At 64.9% G+C, this 17,645-nt stretch overlaps 1 protein-coding gene across 1 annotated transcript in view; it reads left to right on the top strand.

Annotated features, from left to right (window-relative positions):
- Positions 1-1,238: 1,238 nt before the first annotated feature.
- Positions 1,239-17,645, top strand: part of CAMK2B (calcium/calmodulin dependent protein kinase II beta) — an 18,001-nt gene continuing 1,594 nt past the window's right edge. The window contains exons 1-12 of the mRNA XM_081799727.1: positions 1,239-1,340; positions 1,746-1,853; positions 8,234-8,336; positions 8,420-8,503; positions 8,952-9,046; positions 9,208-9,330; positions 9,765-9,848; positions 10,401-10,443; positions 11,390-11,464; positions 15,847-15,884; positions 16,005-16,076; positions 17,194-17,360. Of these exons, the coding sequence (XP_081655853.1) occupies positions 1,239-1,340; positions 1,746-1,853; positions 8,234-8,336; positions 8,420-8,503; positions 8,952-9,046; positions 9,208-9,330; positions 9,765-9,848; positions 10,401-10,443; positions 11,390-11,464; positions 15,847-15,884; positions 16,005-16,076; positions 17,194-17,360 (1,094 nt within the window). The remainder of the gene's footprint in view (positions 1,341-1,745; positions 1,854-8,233; positions 8,337-8,419; positions 8,504-8,951; positions 9,047-9,207; positions 9,331-9,764; positions 9,849-10,400; positions 10,444-11,389; positions 11,465-15,846; positions 15,885-16,004; positions 16,077-17,193; positions 17,361-17,645) is intronic.

Genomic DNA, 17,645 nt, shown 5'->3' with positions numbered 1-17,645 from the left:
ACAGCCCCGGGGCTCCAGGTGGGCAGTGAGGGGTGGGTCTCTGCAGGCTGGGAAAGCCATCCCCGGCCCTGGACCCTGGCTCAGCGACCTCAGTGGCAAGTGCTGGGGGCTTCGCCTGTCCTCTGCCTGCCCTGACCTTAGAGGAGGGGCCCCGGCGGAGTAGGTCCCCCCGACGAGCTTGCCGTGGGGGTCAGCATGACTGCAGTATGAGCCCCTGACTGCAGTAACGGGGGCTGGCGCCACCGGGACAGGGATGAGGATCACAGGGGATGTTCCAGGCAGATGAGGGCTTTGTGGGAGTCACAAGAACAAGGAAGGTTTTTTTTGTTTTTTTTTAAAGATTTTATTTATTTATTTGACAGAGAGATAGAGAACACAAGTAGGCAGAGGGAGAGGGAGAAGCAGACTCCCCGCAGAATGGGGAGCCTGATGTGGGACTCGATCCCAGGACTCTGGGATCATGACCTGAGCCGAAGGCAGCCGCTTAACCAACTGAGCCACCCAGGTGCCCAGAACAAGGAAGGTTTTGAGGGTGAATTAGGCCAGGACACGGGGACAGGAGACCCCCAGGTCACAAGGGCAGGAGACTCAGGACACGGGAGGGGGCTGTGGTTCCAGCCCCTGGTGGTGCTGTCAAGGGGTTGTGTCCCACAGCTTTGGGCCTGGCTCCTTCTGACCCCCCCAGAGCTCAGGAGCCGTCATCATTAGGGTTCCAAGGTCCTGGCATGTGCAGGGAGGAAAGTCAGGTTTATGCCGTGGGAGGAGGCTCTCCAGGTGTGGCCAGAGCTACTTGAGGAACAGGTCTGGTCCCTTCCCCCCACTCCGAGTTTGCTATTAGGGAGACAAAGCCCACACCTCCAGCTGACCCTCAGTCACCTTGCAGGGTCCAGCCGTGGCAGGAGGGATCCTGAAGCAGTCTGTCTTCCCGTCTCGCCCCGACCGAGAGGGGCGGCGAGTGCAGTCCTGGGCAGGGGGCTCCTGGCGGCCTGTGGCAGGCCATGCTGCAGGGGTGGCTGGGACCTCAAGGAGCCTGTGCCTGGCTCTGGGGGCAGTTGGAAACCGTGCACCCCACGGGCCATCTGGGGGAGGCAGGCTCGGGCCCCAGGGTGTTGTGTGTGCAGAAGCTGGGGGTCATCGGGGTCTGGGGCGTGGGCGGTGTTGCTCACACACAGGTGTCCGAGGAGCCTGCGGGCAGCCCTGACCTCTCCCTCCAGCCAGTCGTGCCCGGAAGGCCCTAGATGTCTGTCTCCCTGGCTCAGGGCTCGGGGCCCGGGCAGGAGAGCTACCAGGACCGCTGGGCTGCTCTGGAGCTGGGCAGCCAGTGTGGACACTTGGGGCCGGTAAAACGGAAGCCCTCCTGCTCTAGCACCTGAGGGACCGGCTGCAGAACTGGCCCTGCCCCAGAACAGAGCGGGGCCTGGGCTGGGGTGCCACCCTCCTCCGCAGTGCCCTGGCCCCCTCTCAGAGGACACCTGGCACAGGGTCGGGCTCGGTTAGGCATGAGCCTGGGGAGGGTATCCCGGGAAGAGAGGCGTGTCCTCTGAGTGTGGCTTCCGTGGGCCTGGTCAGAGGAGAAAGCGGGGTGTGGGGTGCAGGGGGTGGCCCTGCCTTGTGCTGGCCAGTGGGGGGACCCCTCCTAGCCGGCGTCTCCTCTCCTGTATGGCAGGCCCCATCTTGATTCTCTGCTTCCCTGCGACCCCAGTGCCACACAGCACCCCACTCCTGCACACCCCCTGCCCCTCGAGGCCACCCTCACTAACACACCTGCTGTTTGCCACAGTCACTGCATCCAGCAGATCCTGGAGGCGGTTCTCCACTGCCACCAAATGGGGGTCGTCCACAGGGACCTCAAGGTGAGTCCCACACCCTGCTCTGTGTCAGCTGTCTGCGCCTGCATGTCTTGCAAAAGGAGGCCCTGGAGGGGCAGGGGGAGTGCCAGGAGATCCTGTGTGCACGCGAGTGTGCACGAGCACCTGTGTGCACACGAGCACCTGTGAGTGTGCACGAGCACGTGTGTAGGGCTGTGTGTGAGCACACGTGTGGACGAGCACGTGTGTGTGTGCACAAGCACGTGTGTAGGGCTGTGCGTGAGCACGCATGTGGACGAGCACCTGTGTGTGTGTGTGCACGAGTACGTGTGTGGACGAGCATGTGTGTGAATGAGCACCTGTGTGTGCATGAGCACGTGTGTGTGCACGAGCATGTTTGTGAGCACCCATGAGTGTGCACGAGCACGTGTGTGTGAGCACCTTTGTGCACGAGTACCTGTGTATGAATGAGCATGTGTGTGTACACGAGCACGTGTGTGCACGAGCACGTGCGTGTGTGCACGAGCACGTCTGTGTGGATAAGCATGTGTGCACGAGCGTAGATGAGCACATGCGTGTGAGTGTGCACATGTGTGAGCACCCATAAGTGTGCACAAGCACGTGTGTGTGGATGAGCACCTGTGAGTGTGCATGAGCACGTGTGTAGGGCTGTGCGAGAGCACGCATGTGGATGAGCACGTGTGTGAGTGTACATGAGCACGTGTGTGTGGATGAGCACCTGGGAGTGTGCACGAGCACGTGTGTGAGTGAGCACTGTGTGAGTGTGCACGAGCACGTGTGTAGGGCTGTGCATGAGCACACGTGTGGACGAGCACGTGTGTGTGTGCACGAGCACGTGTGTAGGGCTGTGCATGAGCACGTGTGTGGATGAGCACCTGTGTGTGTGTGCACGAGTACGTGTGTGGACGAGCATGGGTGTGAATGAGCACCTGTGTGTGCACGAGCACGTGTGAGTGTGCACGAGCACATGTGTGTGGATAAGCACTGTGTGTGCACGAGCACGTGTTTGTGAGCACCCATGAGTGCACGAGCACGTGTGTGTATGAGCACCTTTGTGCACGAGCACGCGTGTGTGTACACGAGCACGTGTGTGCACGAGTATGTGTGTGTGCACGAGCACTGTGTGGATAAGCACGTGTGTGGATGAGCACATGCGTGTGAGTGTGCACGAGCATGTGAGCACCCATGAGTGTGCACGAGCATGTGTGTGTGGATGAGCACCTGTGAGTGTGCATGAGCACGTGTGTAGGGCTGTGCGTGAGCACGTGTGTGGACGAGCACCTGTGTGTGTGCACGAGCACAAGTGTGGATAAGCACGTGTGTGTGAACGAGCACGTGTTTGTGAACATCCATGAGTGTGCATGAGTACGTGTGTGTGAGCACGTGTGTGTACACGAGCACGTGTGTGTGGATAAGCACGTGTGTGCACGAGCAAGATGTAGATGAGCACATGCGTGTGAGTGTGCACGAGCGTGTGTGAGCACCATGAGTGTGCACGAGCACGTGTGTGGATGAGCACCTGTGAGTGTGCATGAGCACGTGTGTAGGGCTGTGCGTGAGCACGCGTGTGGATGAGCACGTGTGTGTGAGTGTGCACGAGCATGTGTGTGTGTGGATGAGCACTTGTGTGTATGAGTACGTGTGAGTGTGCACGAGCACATGTGTGGATAAGCACGGGTGTGTGCACGAGCACGTGTGTGAGCACCTGTGAGTGTGCACGAGTACGTGTGTGTGAGCACCTGTGAGTGTGCACGAGTACGTGTGAATGAGCACCTGTGTGTGTGCACGAGCACATGTGTGGATAAGCACGTGTGTGCACGAGCACGTGTGTGGATGAGCACATGCGTGTGAGTGTGCACGAGCATGTGTTTGTGAGCACCCATGAGTGTGCACGAGCACCTGTGAGTGTGCACGAGCACGTGTGTAGGGCTGTGCATGAGCACACGTGTGGACGAGCACATGTGAGTGTGCACGAGCACGTGTGTGTGGATGAGCACCTGTGTGCACGAGCACGTGTGTGTGAATGAGCACCTGTGTGTGTGCACGAGTACGTGTGTGTGCACGAGCACGTGTTTGTGAGCACCCATGAGTGTGCACGAGCACGTGTGTGGATGAGCACCTGTGAGTGTGCACGAGCACGTGTGTGTGAGTGTGCACAAATACGTGTGTGTGAATGAGCACCTGTGTGTGCGCACGAGTACGTGTGGACGAGCACGTGTGTGAATGAGCACCTGTGTGTGCGCACCTGTGAGTGTGCACGACTACGTGTGTGCATGAGCACGTGAGTGTGCACGAGCACGTGTGTGGATAAGCACGTGTGTGTGCACGAGCACACGTGTGTATGAGCACCTTTGAGTGTGCACGAGTACGTGTGTGTGAATGAGCACGTGTGTGTACACAAGCACGTGTGTGGATGAGCACATGCGTGTGAGTGTGCACGAGCATGTGTGAGCACCTATGAGTGTGCACGAGCACGTGTGTGTGGATGAGCACGTGTGTGTACACGAGCACGTGTGTGGATGAGCACATGCGTGTGAGTGTGCACGAGCATGTGTGAGCACCTATGAGTGTGCACGAGCACGTGTGTGTGGATGAGCACCTGTGAGTGTGCACGAGCACATGTGTAGGGCTGTGTGTGAGCACTCGTGTGGACTAGCAAGTGTGTGTGAGTGTGCATGAGCACGTGTATGTGAATGAGCACCTGTGACTTTGCATGAACACGTGTGTGTGAATGAGCACCTGTGAGTGTGCAGAGCACGTGTGAGTGTGCACGAGCACGTGTGTGCATGAACACGTGTGTGTGAGCACCTGTGAGTGCAGGAGCACGTGTGTGTGCATGAGCACATGTGTAGATGAGCACATGCGTGTGAGTGTGCACGAGCATGTGTTTGTGAGCACCCATGAGTGTGCATGAGCACCTGTGAGTGTGCACGAGCACGTGTGTAGGGCTGTGCGTGAGCACGCGTGTGGACGAGCATGTGTGAGTGTGCATGACCACGTGTGTGTGGATGAGCACCTGGGAGTGTGCACAAGCACGTGTGTGTGAATGAGCACCTGTGAGTGTGCACGAGCACGTGTGTGGACAAGCACGTGTGTGTGCACGAGCACGTGTGTGAGCACCTGTGAGTGTGAATGAGCACGTGTGTGTGCGTGAGCACGTGTGTGTGAACACCTGTGAGTGTGCACGAGTACGTGTGTGTGAATGAGCACCTGTGTGTGCACGAGCACCTGTGAGTGTGCACGAGCATGTGTGTGTGATTGTGCACGAGCATGTGTGTATGATTGTGCACGAGCACGTGTGTGGATAAGCACATGCGTGTGTGTGCACGAGCATGTGTTTGTGAGCACCCATGAGTGTGCATGAGCACCTGTGAATGTGCACGAGCACGTGTGTAGGGCTGTGCATGAGCACGCATGTGGACGAGCATGTGTGAGTGTGCATAAGCACGTGTGTGTGGATGAGCACCTGTGAGTGTGCATGAGCACGTGTGTGTGGATGAGCACCTGTGAGTGTGCACGAGCACATGTGAGTGTTAATAAGCACTTGTCTGTGTGCACGATCACGTGCTTGTGCGCACCCATGAGTGTGCACGAGCACGTGTGTGGATGAGCACCTGTGTGTGTGCATGAGTATGTGTGTGGACGAGCACGTGTGTGGATGGGCACGTGCGTGTGAGTGTGCACAAGCACACGTGTGTGCACAAAGCACGTGTGCAGATGTGCACGAGCACATGTGGGGGTGCGTGCAAGTGCATGAGAACGTGTTTGTGAGCACCCATGAGTGTGCACGAGCACGTGTGTGGATGAGCACCTGTGAGTGTGCATGAGCACGTGTGACTATGCACGAATACATGTGTGTGAATGAGCACCTGTGTGTGTGTGCACGAGCACATGTGTGGACGAGCACGTGTGTGAATGAGCACCTGTGTGTGAGTGTGCACGAGTACGTGTGTGTGAATGAGCACGTGTCTGTGCACGAGCACGTGTGTGTGAGCATCCCTGAGTGTGCACGAGTACGTATGTGTGGATAAGCACGTGTGTGTGCACGAGCACGTGTTTGTGAGCACCCATGAGTGTGCACGAGCACGTGTGTGGATGAGCACCTGTGAGTGCACGAGCACGTGTGTGTGAGTGTGCACGAATACATGTGTGTGAATGAGCACCTGTGTGTGTGCACGAGTATGTGTGTGGACGAGCATGTGCGTGTGAGTGTGCACAAGCACACACGTGTGCACAAAGCACGTGTGCAAATGTGCACGAGCACATGTGGGGGTGCGTGCAAGTGCATGAGTACGTGTGCATGTGTGTACCTGTGTGGGTGTGCACGTGAGAATTCATATGTGTGTGCATGTGTGAGAGAATGCACATGTGTGTGCACGCATGTGTGTGTGTTTGCACACGTCCCTCCATCGACTCCATGCTCCAGGACTGAGAGTGCAGTTGTCAAAAGTCAGCCTGTCAGCACATATCCACTTGGGGTGTCTTTCTGGGCTCCAGGTGAGACAGACCCGGCAGGGGGCATGCAGGTGATGTGTGTGCAGGTGGGGCTGCTGCCAAGGGAGCAGGGGTGAGGGGCCGGCCTTGCTGGCCTCTGCCAGCGTCCAGCCCATCCTGCAAGTCTCTGCTGCCCCTGGCTCAGCTCTGGGCAAAGCGGTTTGTCACCCCCCAGGTCACAGTGTGGCCTCAGGAGGAACAGCACCCCCTCCGCCTTCCCTGCCTCCCAGGCTCTCCAAAGCTGGGTTCCTGTCCCCTTTTTAGCTGGGCTGGGGGGGGGGGCCTGTCATTCCTGCCGAGAGTCCCTAGGTGGCATTTGAGACCAACCTTTCCACGCTGAATGGGGCCACACCTCTCTTGGGCCACTGAGGGGTGTGCACGTGAGCTGATCTTTGCAGGGGCTGTTCTGGGGATGGTGTCCCACCAGAAGCAGGCCCGGGACCCCCTTCCCACGCCCTCTTTGCACGTCCCACATGGTCCTGCGTCCCTCTACCTGCGCCCCAGGCCTGCTTTGTGTGCCCATGCTGTGGGCCTCACGGTCTGTCACCACGTTTGGTCTGAAGCAGCTCACATGGAGGCATGCATCCCCACCTTGTCCCTGGACCCCATGATTCATAGTTCACCCTGAGGCCACGGCATAGGAATGAACATAGGTGTTCACCCCCGCCCAGGTGTGACCCGGGGCAAGCAAGCCTTGCTGAAAAGAACAGAAGGGCAGGACAGTGGGCCTTCTGCCTCCTGCGGGGTGTGGAGGGCAGTCGGCCTCTCCTCTTCCCAAGAGGACCCCTGTCTCCTGTTGGGGACAGACCCCCGAGACAGTACAGTGGTGGGTCTGCTCTCAGCCGAGGTGGGAAGAGGGGAGAGCAGAGGGGTTTGGCACCATGTCAGGGGGCTGTGGGGGGCGCAGGGGTCCCCAGCCCTTCCCTGGGGCTGAGCCCCTCATCTGTGGAAGGCCTGCCCGGCCACCTCAGACTCCTCGATGCGGGTGCAAGGGGAGGTGGGGGCCCCCTTGCCCCGCTCACGTTGGGAAAATGGAGATGCTGAGGGGCCTCTGGGCTGTGCTGGGCAGGCAGGGCCACCTGTCCCCAGCACGTGTCACCTGCGGGGACGGAGCTCGTCCCCGGCCAGCTGGGTGGGGCCCGGGGAAGCCCCGGTGTCTGCCATGGGGCTGGCATCCTTCACAGGTTCCAAGGGCCGCGTGTCACCTTCTAACACCTCAGGGTTACGAGCAGTGTTAACACGGTCTTTTCGGAGGTGTGTGCCTTTCTTGGGGCACTGCAATGGTGGTGTGGTCTCCGTGGGCCTGCCTGTCGGGAGGGCGGCCCGGGGAGGGGGCCCCGGGCGGTCAGGGACGAGGAAGCCCAGAGGCTGCGAGCTCTGTGTGCTCCACGCTGACCACTGGAGGCGGCCAGGCCGGGATGGGAGGGGCTCTGTGGACAGGACACAGAGCATAGGGACCCCCGTGGTGCTCCCGTGGGACAGGGGACGAATGCCCTTTCAGCTTGCCCGAGGGCGCTGCTCCTTGAGGCAGGGGGGAATGGGGGGGCCTTTCCCATCTGTGGGCGCCACGGGAGGGGGCAGCCAGACGCTCTGCGCTGCCTCCTTCCTCCTGGCCCTCAGGGGGGCGCCACCCCTCAGGCAGCCCCCCACCGTGCCTGAGCACCCAGATGTGGGACATCGGGGGGCACCGCTCGGGTCTGCTCACTGCACCCTGAGTTCTCGGCCTGGGTGTGACAGCTCCCCTCTGCCCCCGGGGCTCACGACGAGTCCGCCAGGGCAGCAGCCACACGGTGGGGCATCAGAGCTGTGCGCCCCAGCCTGCAAACCGCTGTCCCGTCTGTTGTGCCCCGTTCCGTCCGTGCCCCCCGGGTGTAAACCGCACGCATACTGGTGGGTCGCCTTCCCTGCAGCCCGAGAACCTGCTCCTGGCCAGCAAGTGCAAAGGGGCGGCCGTGAAGCTGGCGGACTTCGGCCTGGCCATCGAGGTGCAGGGGGACCAGCAGGCATGGTTTGGTGAGTGTCCAGGCGGCCGGCCGGAGCGAGGGCGGGGGTCCGCTGCGGCCTCGGCCCTCACACCGCCCCTGCCCTGTCCCCAGGGTTCGCTGGCACACCAGGCTACCTGTCCCCAGAGGTCCTGCGCAAGGAGGCCTATGGCAAGCCGGTGGACATCTGGGCGTGCGGTGAGACCTCCGTGGAGGCGGGTGGGGCCACGGGGCCACGGTGGAGGGAGCCCTGCGCCACGTGCGCCGTGCCAGGCCCGCCCCTGGGCCGACTCACGGGGCTGCCACCAGCCAGGAGCCCCCTCCCCACACAGACTAGAATCGCTAAGGTGATCCTGGCAGTTGCCGAGAAGCCCACCACCCCCGTGCCCGCCCCGCACCCAGAAGAGAGGTCTGGGCCAGAGGGAGCGCTCGGTGCCGGGGGGGGGCACGCAGACCACTGTGGCAGGGCTGCCTCCTTGGTGGGGGTCTCGGGTGGAGCTGAGCCCTGGACATGACCCTTGTGTTCCAAGGGCACAGGGGTGGGCTGTGGGTGGGGGTGGGGACGAGGCTGTGGGGGAGGGGACCCAGAGAGTGGGGGCTGTGGGCGGGGCGGCAGCGTGAGGCCCCCCCACTCTGCTCCGCACAGGGGTGATCCTGTACATCCTGCTTGTGGGCTACCCCCCCTTCTGGGACGAGGACCAGCACAAGCTGTACCAGCAGATCAAGGCAGGAGCCTACGACGTGAGTGCTGGGACCCTTGTGCCCCGCCCCATCCGGGGGGAGGCCTGGAGTGAGTGACACCACCTGCTTCCCAGAATCAGGACCCACGAGAGCCCTCGGGATTCTGGCTCCTGCCTGGGGAGGGGGCTTCAGACTCCCTCGTGCGTTGCTTCCTCTTCTAGTTTCCGTCCCCCGAGTGGGACACGGTCACTCCTGAAGCCAAAAACCTCATCAACCAGATGCTGACCATCAACCCCGCCAAGCGCATCACAGCACACGAAGCGCTGAAACACCCGTGGGTCTGCGTAAGTCCCCCCAGCACGCGCGCCCTGGGGTTCTCTCCTCACCGCTGACGGGTCCCCCCAGCTCTCCTGGGTGCTGCGCGGCCTGGGGCTTGGGGCCCACTGGGGGGTTTGCAAGGCCTCCGTCTCTGGGAAGGTGGGGGCTCCAGATAGAGGAGGTCCCGTCCTGTATGTGAGGGGACGGAGAGTCGAGGCAGACCGGGGGCCTGGGGACACAGCCGTCAGGAGGGCCAGGAGGGTGAGGGTGAGGTGGGGGCAGACAGGCGGAAAGGGGTGGTGGGCTCGGGGCTGGGCAGCAGGGGGCACAGCTGGCCTCCTGCTGCAGTGGGTGGCCCTGGGGGGTGCCACGGCCCTACTGTCCTGAGCCCTCCCGCTGAGGGCCGGAGCTGACCCCCCTTGGAGCCTTTTGCCGGGTGTGACAGCCCCTCTCCCCACAGCAACGCTCCACCGTGGCCTCCATGATGCACAGGCAGGAGACCGTAGAATGCTTGAAAAAGTTCAATGCCCGGAGGAAGCTCAAGGTGAGACGGGGGCCCCGGCGCCCAGCCCACCAGCCCCACGGCCCCCATTGCTCAGCCGCCCCGGGGGTGCCCGTGTCCTCGAGGGCCGCAGGCTGGGAGCGGCCAGAGGGGTCCCGGCAGGCCGGGCGAGGGCAGGCACCGGGGTCCCAGAGCACACGTGTCAGGTGGACCCAGCCCCCGCATGGCAGCGACACTCGGGGTCCCCCATTCCTGGGGCTGTGGAGGGGCAGGTGCCCCTGGTCGCTGCCGCTTGCTTCAGGGTGAGCGAGTGGGCAGCGCCGGCCCCCCGCAGGTCTGGTGCGGAGAGCAGCCTGGCTGCGGGCGGGTGGGTGGGGAGGAGGAGGCCGGCGGGGAGCCCGTGGTCCTGAGCCCCCTAGAAGCTGTGCTCAGTGGGCGGCCCCTGGTTTCACTCCGGAAGTAGGGAGCCGGTCCCTGTGCAGTCGGGGAGCCTGCAGACTTGCTCTGCGAGTCCGTGGCCCAGGTCCCGGCAGGCGCCCCCAGGCTGAGGTCCAGGCTGGGGTGTCCTGGTCTCAGCTGCGTGTCTCTCCCCAGGGTGCGATCCTCACCACCATGCTGGCCACGAGAAATTTCTCAGGTGAGAACGGTCTTCTCCTGGAAGAGAAGGCTTCCGAATGACCCCCCGCCGCCGGCGGCCTGCCCCTCTCTCACGACCCCCGGCCCTTCTCCCCCACCGCTCAGCAGCCTAGACTTCTGCCCGCTCGGGGCCTCGAGGCCTGGGCTCTGTGGGCAGCACCCCAGGGTCTGCCCCCCAGCCCGATCCAGCCCGGTCCGGGAGGCCGCCCGGCACACGCCCCTGTCCCTGCGTGTTGGGTCTCTGTGTCCTCGCTGCCGCCGCCTGGGCCGCAGCTGTGTGTCTGTCCAGCTGTTGGTTGGCACCTCTGTGGCCTTGTTGTCCTGAGCCCCCTGAGCACCCGTTCTGTGTGTGGGAGCGGGAGGGGAGAGGAGGACCCGGGACCTCTCCGCCGAGCTCCGGACTCGCTGGCGGCCGCCCGCCTGGGGCGCTGGGCGTGGGCGGGGCTGGGGGCGTGCGGCTGCTCGAGGGGGGGTGTCTGTCAGCGACCCAAGGCCAGGGCCCTGGTCCAGCGCCACCCGAGGGGCAGGTGGCCCCCTGGCTGTCCTGTGGTTGTCTGTCGCCCGCGTCACTGGCTGCGGGAGCGTCTGGGGTCCGTCCCTGTTCGTCTGCATCCAGCACCCCATCCTCTTCCTTTGGCTGTGATACCGTGCTGCCGGGACCGGGGGGCCATGTGTCACACCACTAACGGGTCCCATCCTGTGCGCACGCCCGCTGGGCGCGAGAAGCCCCCGCTGGGGTTTTCTAAGGAGAAAGGAGGCAGACGCTTTCCAACTGTCGCTCAGTCCCGGTCCTGTTCCCACTCTCCTGTGAACGGGACTCTGGAGCCATCCGCCACCCAACTGTGGACTCTAATCTTCTTCTGCTTCCTTTGTCTCTCCCCTCCCTTTCCCCTGCCCACCCCCCGTCTGTGTCCGCCCCTCCCTCGTCTCTAACCCGGTGCTAACAGTGGGCAGACAGACCACCGCTCCGGCCACAATGTCCACCGCGGCCTCCGGCACCACCATGGGGCTGGTGGAACAAGGTAGATGTTCTTGACCAGGGTCCCGCCTATCGGCATGCAGCCCCCTCGCTGCACGCAGCTGCTGGCCGGGCCTCCAGAGCTGCCCCAGAGGCCCCGGGAGCCCCCGCTCCCGCCGTGGACAGGTCCCACACGGAGGGCAGGGCGGCAGCCCCCGCTGTCCCAGCAGCCTCGGACCCCGTGCGCTAAAGGAGGGGCCAGGCTAGGTGACTCCTAAGCCATGCCTCCTCCCACGTGCATTTCACCCAACGTTGGTCTTGGCCCCTGAGTCTGGGGGTCAGGAGACCCCTCTGGTCAGAGCCCTGTGCTCTGTGATCTTTCTCCCCGCTTGTCCGTCACGACCCCCGTTCAGAGTGACCTTGGCCACCCGTAGGAAGCCTCAGGGCTGCTGCTGGGTCCGAACCCTGAGTGGGGGCCCCGGGAAAAAGGCATGGGTGCAGAGGCCCTGCCCCACGAGGGCCCTCTTGCCAGCCCCGTGCACGCCCTGCCTGGGCCGCCCCTGCTCCCAAGCACCTGCACCGTGCTTCTCCCCGGCTCTCGCATGGAGCTGGTGGTCTGTGCTGGGCCTGACGTGTGCATGTGTGCCCTGTGAGCCGCAGGACAGGGGGGCCTTGGCCCCCCGCCCCGAGAATGTCCTGTTGGTCTCTCTACGAGGCCCCTGGCCTCCTCCCAAATACGTGAGGGGAGAGGCTGTTTCTGCCGAGCAGCTCTTCCCCGGGGGCCTCAGGCCCGCTCCCGCCCACCTCGCTGTGAGCTTAGCCAGAAGCCCTGAGGGCTAGCGGACCGCAGGACCTGCCAGGGGACCAGCCTGAGCCCAGGGCGGTGCAGGCTTAGGGCGCACGGAGCCCGCTGCAGCCGAAGGCCGATCCCAGGGCTCCCCAGACGGAGCCGTGGGGCGTAGTTTTCTGCGGGGGCCTTGTGCTTCGGCCCCAGCCAGCCGTCCATCCCAGCTCTTGCCTCAAGATCCCACAGGGGCTGCCTTCCCTAGCGGCCTCCTCCTGGGGGTACTCCGGGCAGGGCCACCCTCGGGAAGGGCGGTGTGCGCCCCTCCTGTGAGCCCGGTGGACGTGTCCGGCAGGCAAGGCCCGCGGAGGGCCGTCCTTGGCTTCCTTCCCAGAGCCTTTCTGGAGCGCATGAGAGGAGGGAGGACCAGGGGCCAGGGAGCAGGGAGCCTGGGCGCCTCGGCCGAAGCGCGCTGCTGAAGCGCAGCTGCCCGGCGCAGTGAGCGAGGCCTCCGGGCTGCTCTCTGCAGGGCCCCTGCCTGAGCCCACCTGCCTGTCGTCGGTTTGCAACGACTGCATGAGGCCGTGTGCATGCACAGCCCCCCACCTGGCCGCCGAGGGCTGCTCTGTCCCGGGGGCGGTCAGTGCATGTGGACGGAGCCCAGCATGGCTGTCTCGGGCCACCAGCGAGGGGACGAGGCAGAGGCTGGGCCCTTGGGCAGAGGTCAGCCCATCTCAGCCAGCGGCACTGGGCGGGGGGCTCCGTTCCAAGGCCATCGCTCCTCTGCAGGGGACAGCCTCCCCGGTGACATAGCGCCCCCAACCGAGGAGCCCGCGGGGTCTCCGTAGAGACGATGACGCTGCGGGTCGACGGAGCGTCTTGGCCTTCCCTGAGAGGAGACGGGAGAGCTGGGGGTGTGGGTGGGGGGCAGCCGTGGCCGGCCTAGGACCCTGGCGGGTGCGGCAACAAGTCTCTGCTTGCCCACCAGGGGTCTGGGGCAGCTGCTCGGCCCCCCGGGGCTCCTGCCGCGAAGCTGTGCTTTTGACTGCCAGTGTAGACGGGGTCCACGGGGCCCTGGACGCAGTGAATTTCTGGGAGCCGCTTTCAGGAGGGGCCCGGCCGTGTGTCCACACTGTGCCCAGACTCGCAGGCGCTGGTTAAAGGGGGTTCCTCAGGGGAAGTGTTTGGGCATTGGTTAAGAGGCTCGGTGTCGGCTGTGAGGCTTTCTGGAGCCTGGGCCCCAGTGAGCCGTCTGAGTCCGCGGAGGGGTGTTGCCGTCTTGGGGAGCAAGGTCTGGAGAGTGGGCTTTGAGAGTCAGGGACTGAGAGGGGGGCCCTCTCGAGACGAGGGTCTCCATCTGCCTCTGCCCAGGGCCAGGCAGGGCTGGCTGTGTCTCCTCGGGGTGCTGGGCCGGCCCCGGCCTACACCGGCTCAGACGCCGAGGCCGCATGGTGTCGCGGGCCCGGCCTGAATCAGGTGTGGGGTCAGCTTGCCTGCCTGCTCAGCTGCCGAGACGCGTGCCTTCGGGATGGGTGCCTCTTTCCTCCAGGCCCCTGGAGGAGCCCTGCCCCCCGCTGGTCAGCCAGCAAGGATGGGGGACCGGGGCTCCACGCCTTCAGCATGACTCCTACTTCAGGGGAGGTGGGCTCCAGGTGTGCGCTGGATGTGGGGAAGGGAGCAGAGGGGTGAGGTCAGTGGGGGTCAGGAGCGAAAGCTCCCGAGTCTGCAGGGCTGGCCTGTTCTACTGTGGTGAGTTACTGGGAGGTGGGTTGGAGCTGCCCCCTGGGGAGCTTTCCAGGGTGCCCACCGTGGGAAGCGGCCCTGGGGAGGTGGCATTTTGGTCCTGGGATGGTCCGGGCCTCCGGGCGTGGTCCTGATCCAGCCTCCCCAGGATTGGGGGGATGTGCTGCAGGGCGGCCAGGACTGACGGGCAAGGGAGGGGGCGCCGGTCATCCCTTTGCTTACTGGGATCCTGTGACACTTCTCACGGGGTGAGGCCTGCCGGACCAGGGGGACAGGCCAGCGGGCAGGCCTCTGGTGACACACGGCCCCGTGGATCCTGCGGGGGAAGCCTTTGAGAGAGCTGACAGGTTGTGGGGCTGGAGACCGCGCCCAGGGTGGCACTTGGACGGCCCCACAGGGCTCTCTGCCCGAGCACATCACCCATGTCCCTGCACAGAGCCCAGAGGGCAGCAAAGGGCACCTTCACAGAGAGGGAGGTGGGCCGTGGGACCCTGACAGTGGTTCTCAAACCAAAGCAGGGTTAGGATCTCCTGGAACAGATGCCCCACCACCCCCGGGAGGTCTGGGGTGGGCCTGGGTGCTGCTGGTGTGGGGACGCCACTTTGAGAACCACTGCCCCTCCCTGGGTCGTGGTGTGCACATCGCTCTGATGTCACAGCGTCCAGGGATGTCTCCTGCAGTCAAGGGGCCCCCTCCGCCCCCCGTGGACCACCGTGGGCCCTTGGGGCAGGCAGCCCCGCTGCAGGGCTGGCTAGCTGGCTGGAGGCTGTGGAGCCCGCGGCGGGGTGACCCCCACCACATCGGCCTCACGGGCGGGGCAGCGCTTGGCTGGGAGCGCGGGTGGGGTGGGCAGGACCAGGCGGGGTCCTGGGCCGCACACACTCGCACCCCTGCCTGACCACATGAATCTTGTTTTCTTTCTTTCCCTCACTACTACTCCCTCCCTCCTCACCTTTCCTTTCCTGGAAGGTAAGCAGACTTCCTTTGGTTTGGCAGCCACCGTTACCGCTGACCACTGTGGAGGGCCCAGATGCCGGGGGGCTGGGGGAGGGTGAGGCAGGGGCCGGGCTGCCCTGGCCTCTGTGCGGTCGCGTTGGGGCGTCCCACAGGTGGGGGGAGCCGGGGACGCGGGTGGCCCTCTGGAGCCTTCCCCGTGGGTGTCGCCCTGCTGAGCCCACTCAGAGCCCAGGGGCCTCAGGAGTGCACAGAGGGGCCCGTGTTGGGGCTGGTGCTGCCAGGGCAGGGCCAGGAAAGTGACCCCAAGGTCAGGACTCCCAGGACTGGTTCCTGAAGAACCAGGCAGCCCCTTGGTGCTCTGAGCCGGGGGCCTGGGCCTGTGGGAGGGGGCCAGGAGGCTGATCGCCGGCAGGCACCCGAGCTTGGGACAAGCCCCTCCCGTGCCTGGGTGGGTGACCAGCTGCAGCCTGCCCCGGCCCCAGAACACGGAGAATGACAGGCAGCTGCCCACCACCCCAACCTGGTACCCCATCCTGTGTTCCTCTCCGGGGAGGGGGGAGCACCCTGACTTCTTCTTGGCAGAGCCTGCACACTGCCCACGAGCCGCGGGGCCCAGGTGGGAGGGGAAATCTCGGTGTCCTCCAGGGTCGTGGAGAATGGCCGGGGGAAGGGGCCTGTACCGGGGATGAGAGGTTTGGGCAGCCCTGGGTCTCCCATGGGCCTGTTCCAGGACAGCCAGGCTCAGAACGGGGGACAGATCTGCTTCCCCCCCCCCACCGCGCCCCACTGACCACAGAAGCCACCCTGCCTCAGTCCCTGGGGCCGCCTGCCTGCCCACTCGTCTTGGGGATGCCCAGAGCCTGGCTGGCCCCTGAGGTCACCTCACACTGACGGGGGCGGGAAGCAGCAGGCCCCAAGCCCTTTGCTCATGCTGCCTGTTTCCTCCCCTCCCAACGCAGCAGCCAAGAGTTTACTCAACAAGAAGGCTGACGCGGTGAAGGTGAGTGCGGCTGGGCCTCCCTCCCTCCCTCCCTCCCTCCCTCCCTCGCTCCGTGCTGGGCCTGCCCTGGGAATGGTGGCTGCCGCCATCTCCCCCGACCTCCTCTTCCTCTCTCCACAGCCCCCTACAAACAGCACCAAAAACAGCACTGCTGCCACCAGCCCGAAGGGGACACTTCCTCCGGCCGCCCTGGTACTGAGCCCCTCCGCGCCCTGCTTCCCGGCCCTCCCCCACCTTGGCTGTGCGGTGGCCACCTGTCAGGAGGCCTGGGCTGAGGGTGGGGTGCAGCCCCAGCCTAACCCCGATGGACAACACCTGGCGCTCCAGCTCCCCCTTGCCGCGCGGGTGTGGACTGAGGGCCGAGCCCCATTTGGGCGGTCTCGGGGCTGTGCAGGGGCCTGGCCCGGCGGGGAGACACCGCCCGGCTGCCGCGGCGGGGGGGGCGCGCCATCTGGGAAGTGGGGGCTTGGCTTTCTCCCAGAATGATGGGTGGGGCTGGTCTTGGCTTTGGAGCCCCCCACCCCCGGTGATCTGCAGGGAGACAAGCCCGCTTGGCAGTTGGCCTGGTGATGACCCAGCAGCAGGCAGGGCGGCCTCCGTGGGAGGCCGTGCCCCTCAGTCCCCGAAGCCGCCAGGGGGACGCAGCCCTGTGGCCGTGCTGGCCCGTGGCTGCCTGGGAGGGAGAGGCCTGGGGGCTTCTGGGCAGGGGCAGGCAGACAAGTTCAGAGGAGCCTCCTGGCTGTGTCAGGGCCCCCCCCAGCTGGTGGCGTGGGTCGTGCTGGTGCGGGGGCGCTGTGTGCCCATGGCGGCCCGCGTAGAGCCGGCCGCCCCAAGAGGTCGGGCTTGGCTGGTGCCCAGGTTCCGAGCCCTGCAGAGCACGCGCGCTGTCTCCAGGGAGCCCAGCCGCACACGGCCCACAGGAAGGCTAGGCTCGCCAGGTGGCCATCCCGCACGTGGCGGCGGCCTCAGCCCAGGAGGGGTGGGTCCCACACAGCCAGCCCCGTCTCGGACCCCGTCCATCCCATATGCCACCCCACCCCCATGACATCTTCAAAACCGTGTCCCCCGCATCCCGGGGCAGGGGGTCAGGCAGCAAAGGGAGGGGAGGACCTCTTTCCCCGCCTGCGGCCCCCACGCTCTCTGCCGCCCTCTGTGGGCACACATGCTTCTCTCTGGCCACCCTGGGCCCCGGGCCTCTCCGGCCCGCTCCACCTCCTGCCATCCGCGCCCGGTTGCCCTCCTCCCCTCCAGCCGCCGCCTCCGCCGCTCACTTCCCTCTTTCCTTCCTCTGTGCTTCCTTCTTCTGTAGGAGCCTCAAACCACCGTCATTCATAACCCCGTGGACGGGATCAAGGTACTGCTGCTCCCTCACCGCCCCCTTGGGAGCCTGCACTCAGGCAGGAGGCAGCCCCCTGGCCAGGGGCAGGTCTGGGGCGTTGCCCCGGGGAAGCCCCAGGGCTACGAGTTGGGGGGCAGGTGTGCAGGGACCCCTCTCGAGGCAGGACAGAGCCTCAGAGGTCCACGGCCGCCCCTCGGGACAAGGCCCCAGGTCCTGCCCTCTCGGGCCTGGCTGTACCGGGTCCGCCGTCCGTCGACGGTGGGGGCCCAGAGCAGGGTCCACCCCTCAGGACCCTCTGTGCTGTCCGTCTGGCACTGGCCGTGGCCAGGCCCAGCAAAGCCGGGGGCCAGGCGTGCGGGGCGGCCTCAGGGGGTCCCCGGGAGGAGGGAGCAGCACAGATGCCCTCGCCCGCCCCCCCCCCC

This window comes from Leptonychotes weddellii, chromosome 12 (assembly GCF_054177405.1).
Source record: "Leptonychotes weddellii isolate Sample4059 chromosome 12, ASM5417740v2, whole genome shotgun sequence".
Taxonomy (NCBI): domain Eukaryota; kingdom Metazoa; phylum Chordata; class Mammalia; order Carnivora; family Phocidae; genus Leptonychotes; species Leptonychotes weddellii.
Note: the sequence above shows the minus strand (reverse complement) of the source record. Positions and strands in the feature narration are given on the sequence as shown.